Consider the following 10,177-nt stretch of genomic DNA (forward strand, 5'->3'; position numbering starts at 1 on the left):
GTGCCATTATATATCTTGGTGGACAATATATAGCGCCAATATTTATTTCAGCCCCGTGTTTTTCGGTACTGATGACCGCAGCTTGTATTTATTCATTTTTAATATCTTCTTGTTCGAAAAGTTGTATATTTTGTTTAATTATTAGAGCTGTTCCACCTCGAGCCCGTTCACTGGGGTGTAATGTCCAGTAAGCATCATAACCCCATATTTTAAAGTAGTTTTTTTTTTATAAAAATGTGTTTACTATATGAGAGCTATATGTTACTTGTTTTTAAGAATAATTCTAGTTGCCGGACTCTTTGATTTAGCCCGTTTGCGTTCCAAGTTATAATTCTTAAAAACGAATTACTCATTTTTGTTTTTTTTAGCTTGTTTTGGGTAGTTTTCTTCAATCCGGATTTCTCCAATTTTTCCATCCTCTCTGCTAACTGACTGAATTTCTGTCTCATTTCAGTCTGGAATTCTTTGAGCAATTTCATTATGTCGACGATAGTTGGCTCGTTGGCCGCAGCTTTCTGCGGTTACGTATCTATTGGTTTATTATTTGATGTTTTGGTGGCGTTTATATTTTTGACTGATGGTCTTGCGGTTTCTTGGTTTTTTTTTATTTTCAACGGTAGATATTGTTTCAGAGTTTTCGGCTTTAACAATTTGTCTTAAGCGTTGTGTTGCTGTAATTTTTTTCGCTGGAGTTTTTTTATTTTATTTTTTTTTTGATATACTACACATCCTTTATAATTGGCAGGGTGACCTTTTTCATTGCACAACACGCATGTCGCTACACTATTGCGTTGTTTTCTGCAATCAGTTGTATGATGTTTACCGGCACAATTCATACATCTCGGTTCCCTACTATTATTATTCCTTTATTCCTATTATTTTTCTTCGGAGCTTCCACTTTTATTCTACAGTCTAATAAATAATTTATATCATATATATTTTTATTATTTTCGTTTTGTGTCATGTCTACGTAGAACAACGAAAAAGTTTTTATTTGTTTTTCACCATTTACAATATTTGTCTTTTTCGCTATAGGCGTGACGGTCACTACTTCGTGCCCGCAAGCCCGTAATTCCGATTTTATTCATCTTGATTTGTTGTAGGGAGTAATCCTCTAATGACTACTCTTACCACTATCTTTTTGACTGATAAGTGTGGTATTCGAGTTTATTGAATTAATTGTTTTTCTTCATATCAATGAGATGCTTTTTTACATTCCTGTAGTCCGTTTCATTACTAAGGGTTATGTTAACATTATTGTTAGACAAAAGTTTAAACTGCACTCGGTCAGGGGCTACTCCCTTTAGTTGTGATTTAAATAAGTTAAAATTGCCAACATTGCTTACCTTGATTGGAAGGGGCAGAGGGATTTTGTCTTCTTGCTTCTTTTTTTAATGTTTATAGCCATTTTTGCGATTGGAGAAGGCATCATCTCTGGCTTCTTCCTCTTTTTATCCTTCTTGTTTGTTACTTCGGTCCAGTCAGACAGTTCCCCTACCTCTAATGCTAGTTCGTCTTTATCAGTGTAGTAGTCTTCTGCATAATTAGTGTGCCTTTTTGATGTATCTTGCGTGTGACCTTAAAGTTGCAAACGGATAGCAGCCATATCCTTAGATAATTCCGTTTTTGTAATATTTGATAATTTGATAATTTTGTTTGTTCAGACGCTCGTTATTCGTTCTTAATTCTTCGTTTTCTTTCAGTAGTATATTCAAATCCATTATTGTTATGTTCCGTTGTATTGTTATAATTAAATGTTTTTTCACTAACTTCCACTTTTTTCCCTTTATGGAAAATGTGGAAAGTCTTTTGTGTGAGAGCACGTATTTACTTCACTTTGGGTTGGCACTTTTACCGTATCCCGTACCTGAGAGTTTTTTGAAACCGTTAACCGAAGTTGACCATAAAAATATATAATATATATAGATGTATTTTTATTTGATATTTAGAGAGACTAGTTTTCGGGAAGGAAAAAACATGTCTTGACGCTCTGAAGGTCGGGACCGAACTATATGTTCATAACAATAAAATATTGAAAAATAACGTTCCAACAAACCTTGGTAAGCTTAATTTTTTAGTAATTATTTTATAAGCTTATTATTGAACATCTTTTCCCCTACTAGTTGTGAAATAGTTTTTCCATATTATTTGACAAGTTTTGTGCTACGGAGGGTGTTAATAAATGTAATTCCCTTTAATTCAACCAGAAATAAGAAAAGCAACTCATATTTTTGAATATTAATTCACAATTTTATATATAGAACAATATTTTTGCAAGGAAAATATAAATATTTTAAGTTTTGATGTTTTTTTGTAACTTTTTTATATAATTTTATTTATTATTTTTAATTAATAGATATTAGGGACATATTTATTAAACAAACACATCTATTTAGTATTAACTGAATGACAAGGAAAAATGGGATTATTTTCTCGAAAACATAAACCACTCTTCCCACTCTCGTTCAAATATGGTGGCCCGATCCTCATCTCCTGCTGCTATATTGTGTTCGTATCCAAGCGCTGAAAGTGATGCGGCGAACACTGGAGCTAAACAAAGGGCATGCGCACTAAAGCTTTGAAAAAATTTTCAATTTTTTCTCTGGTCTGTATCCACCATTATACTCGTTTATACTAACCTTTTCTTTTTTCAGCACGTCGATCAGCTATATTTGTTTCTTGAATCCGTTTAACAGATCAAACTTTTGCCTCTCGTTTTTCAAAGGCGCCGTTCAGTTCGTTCACTTGTTTTCTGTAGGTCTGCTTCGGTTACCTCTCTTCGTCCTTCGTGCTCTTCAGTGCCGCCCTCAACTTGTAGTTGTCCTCGGTTGTCCGCGGTAAACGGACTTTGGCATTGCTTAAATTAAAACCGACGGCTTTCTGATCCGTCTTCAGCTGGTCCAGTTTTTTCTTACAGGCCGTTAGTTCGGTGTACTTGGTCTGGATTCTCAATTGATTCTAAATTCTCATCATGTGAAAATAGTACAAACTAATCTTTATATGTATAATGTAATAGTTTTGTTCTGGCAAATTAAATATATTTTTGTAGTTTTTGTTTATATTCTTAATTAGGTTAAGTTCACAAAATATACAGAATATATTTCTATGTTTTGTGGTTAAGTTGTTAGGTACATTTAAATTGAGATAGGGTTATAGATATGATTTGAGTCGATACAAAAGCCAGTGTATAAAATAGGAAGAAGAGTTAGTAACTTGTATCGAGTCTGTATAAAATACCAGTGATCAAAATAATAATAATAATCTTTTGTTCCAAGGCCATAAGTGGTTTTATTAATTCCGTCCCGAATCATAAGAGATTCGTAACATTTTGTGTTTAGATTTTCTTTAGACTTTCTTATTTTTTCTTTCTTCTTTTAATATATATATATATATATATATATATATATATATATATATATATATATATATATATATATATATATATATATATATATATATATATATATTATAGCTTCTCAAATATTAACAAACACGGAAATAATATACTCAACAACCGAAATGGGATCATTGTCAATTGTTTGAAACACTTTAGACTTTAAATCATTATGGGCCTTATCTTTTTGGAGTAATATTTCAATTAGCCACTGATCACAGTTCAGAAACAATCAAAATCTTGAACAATTTTTTTTATTAATCTCTTGGAACGTCAACAATCTGTCCGTAGGCAATAAGTATTATTGTTTGATTTTCGTTATATAATCTAGCCATCCTAACATGTAGAAGATCACTTTAGTAAGTGATAATATAAATCTTATTCTAGGTACCATTTTAACTTACTCTAAAGACTATCCTACTTATTCTAATGACCATTCTAATTTATTCTAGAAATTATTAAATTCCACTCATTCATCAGTCATGTGTCTACTAAACAGTTCGTATGGTAGTTTGCGTTTGAGCCTACGCACTTAACTGTCGTCGTGCACATTTAACTATTTCGCGAGTGCATTAGGATGCACTAATAGTCTTCAGAGTACTTCGCATTAGCATTTCGAGTCACACTCGCTATGGGTGGTTCTATGTGGATATCGCGTTGAATCAGTTTGTTGGACACGTATTTAATACGGGGCATCGACAATGACTCGCAACACTTTATTCTGGAACCTCTCGAGGATATTTATGTTAGATTTGTTAGTAGTACTCTATAGTCCAATACCATAGGACCAAATGGGTTTAAGGATAGACTTACAGCAAAACCTTATTAAATAATGATAATTTAGATGTAAGCTCTATCAGACAATACATTTGGTTTGGTTTAATCCCAAGCTGCTTACGTTTTGTAACTATATGTTTTTCCATTGTCAAACGTCTATTGAAATTCATTCCCGGATAGTTAAGGTGGTCTGCTTGCACAAGTTCATGATTATTCAATTTTACTGAGGGACATTTTCCTCTACAAAAGGCGAATGTCATGTGTAGATTCTCTACCATTTGCTTTGATACACCACGTTTTCAACCAAAACATCCCAAATTTTCCAAACCACGGGTTTTTGGTGGCTGATATTGGATCCTCGTGCGATGATAAAACCGCTGTACCATCAGCATATGTTACTACAGTAGTATTTCTGGAGGTCTACCCTACGGAATACCCGAAAATATGGGCTGTAGGTCAGTATATTCGTCACCCTGTTTGGGAATAAAATGTCTCTCTGAGAGGTACGGTTTCAGTAATGGAAAGTGTGTAAGGGGCAAAAGTTTATTCAATTTAACATACAGTCCAGTGTGCCACACCTTGTCGAAGACCTGAGAAATATCGAGAAATGCAGCGGAGCAATATTTTTTATCGTTTAAGTTTTTGTTACTTTGGTTGACTACTCTATGTATTTTTTCTGTTGTTCCGTGTTTATTAGGAAAGCCAAATTGATGGTCTAGAATAATATTTCTTTCCTCTGCGATTTATTTTAATCTATGAATGTATAGCTTTTCGAAACATTTTGATATGTCAGGTAACAGGCTTATAGGACGATAAGAGGAGACGTCTTCTGAATGTATCCCAGATTTAGAATTATAATGATTTGAGCAAATTTCCAAGTGGTAAGAAAATAATTATGTCTTAGCATGGCATTAAATATGAATGTTATTAATTTGATGAACTTTTCTGAGAGCTCTTTCTAGATTCTTCCAGTAACTAGGTGAAAACCAGGAGCTTTTTTATTATTAATTTTTTTAAGTATTGTTTGTTATTCTTCATTAACAGTAGATTTATTATATGGCAGAGCCATTTGAAACGGAGCGGCACTTCAGATGGATACGGATTAAATACGGTTTTTAAGTGTTTATAGAAAACCTCCACTTTATCCTTATAAGTCCTAGCCCAGGTATTCTTGTCAATTTTAATGGGTGTATTATGTTGTTGAGGTTTTTTAATATTTTTTATTACTTTCTATAGAGAATAATCCGTTGTATCAACTTGCGTTATGTTTTCTAAATAATTTTAAAATCTTTTATTAGGTGTTGTTTACCATACGGCCTCTTGTATTGCTTTTATGATATTTTTTGCTGCTATTTCTGTATCTCTTCCTGTTTTGAGAGGTAAACTTAGTGATAACAAACTATCTAATTTTTCCCTAAGTAATGGGCAGTTGGTTTTGGTGTTATGCAAATAAAGTGATTTTGTTTTGTTGAAAATACTTGAGTTCACTGTTGAGTTCAATAACTGGTGAGTGATCAGATGATAGTTCGAAAGGTGATTCAGCCTTGCATGTTTTGGTGTCAATATTTTTTGTAACACAAAAGTCTATGGTATCGAGAATTTTATTTCTATCGGCCAATATGTTGGCTCGCCAATAGAAATATGCTGTAAATTATGCACCTTCATTACTTTGGCCAATTCGCTGTATTTTGGTGTTATTAGTCTAGAACACTACATAACATGTTTTGCATTGTAGTCTCCTCCGGCAATGAATCGAAATCCACAAACGGTGTTCCATTTGTGCATTTGAGAGGCTTCAGTTATTGACAGTGGATTGTTATTTCGAATAGCGGGTGAATGAATTGATGAATCGACAGAAAGATATTGTGGATTAGTCATTACGTATTGAAATTAACAACACAGTTCACTTAATCGCTATTATTTTTTGCGGCGCGTCATATTTTGTTCGCTCGATTTACCATTTCGAAAATAATAAAGAAAATTCCCATAAGGTAGAGTCTTGCTTCAAAAATTTTCTTGATCAAAATAAATTTGAAATTTCGCGCTCAATAGTTCACGTTTTAAATCACGTTTTTACCCTACAATGGTTAAGACTAGGTTTACACTTTTTATGACCGGCACTTTTATGATACCAACAGTAACACAGATGTTTTTTTACAACACAGCATTTTGAAAGGTACATCTGCATACCGCGGTGCTTTGAACAGAACTGAAAATGTTTTTAAAATTATTATTTCAGCTACAATCACAAGGTAGTTGTTATTGACAAATTTATTGTAGGAAAATTTTGATTAATTGCCTTGATACATTTTAGTTTAGTTTATTCATTTATATTCTTTTTGCGCTTGTCTGCATAGAACCATTTTTTTTATTGTCATATGTAATAAATAATCCCAATAAAATCAAAGCGCCCTAAAATTTTTGTTGTTGGAATGCCGAAAAATAGAAAAAACGAGACCAAAACATTAAATACAAATCTTACTACTATGCAAAACTATATTTTATTAAATATTGGGATATTTTAGTATCATATGCAGCTGGCGGCAAATGTGTAAATCCCCCACTATACCAACGCTTATATATATATATATATATATATATATATATATATATATATATATATATATATAAGCTGTATACTATTCTTCCTATATGAAAATACTAACTTAACATATCGGCAACGTTGCAGTCGGCCCTCGAATGACAGTGTTTCAATGGTGGAAACAGCAATTAGTATTATTTTGTTTATAACCATACTTTTTAGGATGCCATGCCAAAATAAAATGTCTTTTGTCTGTGTCTTGTCAATGTCTTGTGAAGCATTTTTCGACGGGACGTGTAGTGTTCTTTTACTAAAAAGCAATGTTTATTGCTAAAATAATATGTACCGTCTAAGCGTTTTAAAAGAGTATGAAATTATTGTAAGTATGTCTGGTTACGTTATTAACAAAGTTATGATAAGGAAGAAAATACGAATCATATTGAAATTCACCACGTTTGATGTTTATGGTAAGAATATAACATAAAACTCTTATGTTTATAGGGCTTTACTATTCTATTTATAGAATCGTGAAGAGATTTCAAACATTTACAATTCTATAACAATTACAAAATGATCCAAAATCACCAGAAGATATATACAGTCCCAAGAGAAAATAATGTATATGTGTAAATGTCACTATGAGGTAGACATAATGGAACCTTAAATTAAGAACATTACCTTTATGTTGGCACAAAATGTATAAATGTAGTAGTCATCAGGCAATTTATCCGTCAATGATATGGACAGAAATTATATAAACAAGTATGAATTTATATTTACTGCATGATATATTTTGTATATATTTTATTAATATTTTGAAGGCAATTGTTAACTGGGTTTAAATTATTTCAGACACAATTGCTAAGTAGTATGAAAAAATAAAAGCTACCAAGTGCAAGATGATTTGGATGGAAGAGTCACAGTCCTAATAAGAGAATATTATGCTAGTATCTTTTCAAATTATAATGTAAAACATAAACTTGCTAACAAGCACATTTGAGATATATCTTGGAGAAAATGAAGGAATAGCACCTTGAAACCAGTGATATATCTGCTGTCTAAAGAATAACATAGGCAAGTGAAATTTTTCTCTAAAACTACTGTGTTTAATGATTTTTATTTTATATTTTATTTTGACGATATGGTTCTTTTTAGAAAAAAGCTAAGAAACGATTGTTGAGTATAGTGCGTTTAATGGTTAGTTAATTTTACATGTTGATCTCTTTGTCACATTTTAAAACATTTGCATTGCTTACAATATTTTAATTAATATTGCAAACTTAATATTTTCATGTTGTTAATAATTATTTTATATGGGGCTATTATTAAACATATTTTCTCTTACTAGTTGTAAAATACTTTTTCCATATTATTTCACAAATTTCAAAGTTAAATATTTCAGATTACTGCATAATGTATAATTATTTTAATTTTTTGTATTTTTATGTTTTTTTATATAATTATATGTATTATTACTAATTATTAATAGATATAAAACAAATAGTTATCATTCAAAATCAACTTTCTAATAATAATTAAAAGGAAAAACAGGGTTATTTTCTCGAAACCAAAACATATGTCATTCATAATCCCGCCAATATATCCTACGTTCGCTCAAATTTGTTGACTAAATCCATCGATCCTGGAACTGCGTTCTGTTTGTCACCAAGCGCTGGAAGTTATTGTGGCGAACACTTAAACTAAGCAAAGAGCATGCGCACTACAACATCGAACCAATTTTGAAATCTCTTCATCACGAATGTTCGACGAAATCAGTTCTGCTCATGCGCATTTTCAATTTTCTCAGGAAATTCGCCCCGATTACTCAGATCTGTACCCACTATTCTATATCCTACTAAAATTGTTCATTTGGTTCTAAATGTATTGTTTGATATTTTGAGATATTTAATTTAAATATCATCTGTGGTGGTACATATATCTGAGATACATTGGAAAATCTCGGGTTTATGACTTATAAGCTAAATTATAATCATATTATTATTATTAGAATGAAGGAATTACAATTGAAATATTTTAATTTATTCGAATCTATATATTATGTCCAGCGCTAATTGCTAACTTCATTATAAAGAAATGTAAGAAAACTTATTTACTGACTGAAACGCGAGGGAATTGTCATTCATTTTCCCTCGCTTCTGTATAAGGGCTGATTGTATTTTTGTATTATTCGCCTATTTATACTCATATTCGCTGATATTTACATGATAGAGATTAAAAACTTGTGAGGGTTTAGTTTTGTTTGTTTCTTTAACAGGTAAGCAGTTTTCTAATATTTTTGTCCGTTAAGCAGCTTTGTTCTTTCTTCAAGTTGATTTGTTTCTATTTACGCGTTAAAATCAAAGAAATTTGTATAGGTTTGTAATGGAAAACAGACCGAGGGGTAGGGCTCACGGCCGAGCCAGGGGCGAACATTAGCAGGACCGAGGGGGCGGCCCCAGACCGGGTCCCCCGCAAGGCCCGTCTCGTCAAGGTGGCACCAAATCTTTTGCACCGCAAGGAGTCTGAGGCACCCAAGGTGCTCCGCAGCAACATAAATTACCACAGGGCCAGTGGGGCCCCAGAGTCCAATAACTTCAGCCTCAGCCCCCGCCGCAAGCGTCAGGGCCAACAGAGTCAGTGCGCGCTCGCGGACCTCCATATTCCCTTCCGCAGGTGAGACGTTCTTGATATTGTGGGTGACATTATGCATAATTTGCAGCAATCTGCGGGACGTGGTTCAGGATCTATATCCGTTGAAGAACAGCAACAAATCTTGTCAGCTCAAAGTAAGATTGTCTCTGATTCATTTTGTAGATATTAGATATTAGTATTAGACATTATTGATAGTTCGACAGACTGGGTGTACAGGTGACGAGAAACGTGGTGGCGGAGGGGCGGTTAAAGGAAGAACTAATCGGAAAGGAACCGTGGATACGAAGCCTCAACATTATGCGACCAAATAAGATTAGGACCTCTAAACGTAAGACACAACAGGTGATGGTTGGTGATTTTCTATTTTGTAGGCTCGGATGGAGTTCGGGCCCTAGTTCGCTTTCTTCAGGCATATTGTTTGAAGGTACTGCTCTCTACACCCCAACCAAGCTCCAGCCTGATACCTTAAAATTGGCTGTTGCTGATGACAGTAAGCACTAAAGGACTACATTTTGTTTTTGTTTTTCATGCTTGTAAAAGCGAATATATTTATATATTTATTGAGCATATTGATTTGATCGATGAGTTTTTCCCACTTTTCTGGTAATATCATGATTTTTGGCAATTTCTGGATTTTCTGAGCGAAAATCTAAACCAAATGATCTTCACAAGATCCTTTTAAAATGAGATTTGCTCTGTTAGTATGAATAAATGGCAATCTTTCTAGTTTAGGTTACATGGTAGATTCGGTTACATGGTTGTGCTAACCGATTTTTCCAGAGTTACTAAATATGTATGTGATCTAGCATGCC

The 10,177-nt window shown here is 33.0% G+C and overlaps 2 protein-coding genes and 1 long non-coding RNA gene across 4 annotated transcripts in view; all 3 read left to right on the forward strand.

Annotated features, from left to right (window-relative positions):
• LOC143205648 (protein maelstrom homolog) overlaps nt 1-10,177 on the forward strand; it is a 138,182-nt gene that overhangs the window by 43,808 nt on the left and 84,197 nt on the right. The gene's annotated exons all lie outside the window — the stretch shown is intronic.
• LOC143205709 (uncharacterized) lies at nt 6,989-7,879 on the forward strand. The gene is made up of 3 exons (XR_013007869.1): nt 6,989-7,180; nt 7,237-7,475; nt 7,566-7,879. It is a non-coding gene; the product is annotated as an uncharacterized LOC143205709 (long non-coding RNA).
• LOC143205736 (uncharacterized) lies at nt 8,498-9,702 on the forward strand. Its single transcript, XM_076418802.1, has 4 exons — nt 8,498-8,546; nt 9,107-9,386; nt 9,455-9,499; nt 9,561-9,702. Exons 1-3 carry the CDS (start codon nt 8,498-8,500, stop codon nt 9,468-9,470), a joined length of 345 nt encoding a protein of 114 aa, XP_076274917.1. The 3' UTR covers nt 9,471-9,499; nt 9,561-9,702.

The sequence above is a fragment of the Rhynchophorus ferrugineus genome, unplaced genomic scaffold, assembly GCF_030347505.1.
Source record: "Rhynchophorus ferrugineus isolate W39M unplaced genomic scaffold, kcgeb_rfMv2 rfM14, whole genome shotgun sequence".
In the NCBI taxonomy this organism is placed as follows: Eukaryota; Metazoa; Arthropoda; class Insecta; order Coleoptera; family Curculionidae; genus Rhynchophorus; species Rhynchophorus ferrugineus.

Bases quoted from the DNA above. Each gene is read 5' to 3' on its own strand.
- LOC143205736 (XM_076418802.1), top strand. From the start codon at position 8,498: ATGCGCATTTTCAATTTTCTCAGGAAATTCGCCCCGATTACTCAGATC. The intron at 8,547-9,106 runs GTACCCACTATT...AATGGAAAACAG, and splicing joins CGCCCCGATTACTCAGATCT to ACCGAGGGGTAGGGCTCACG.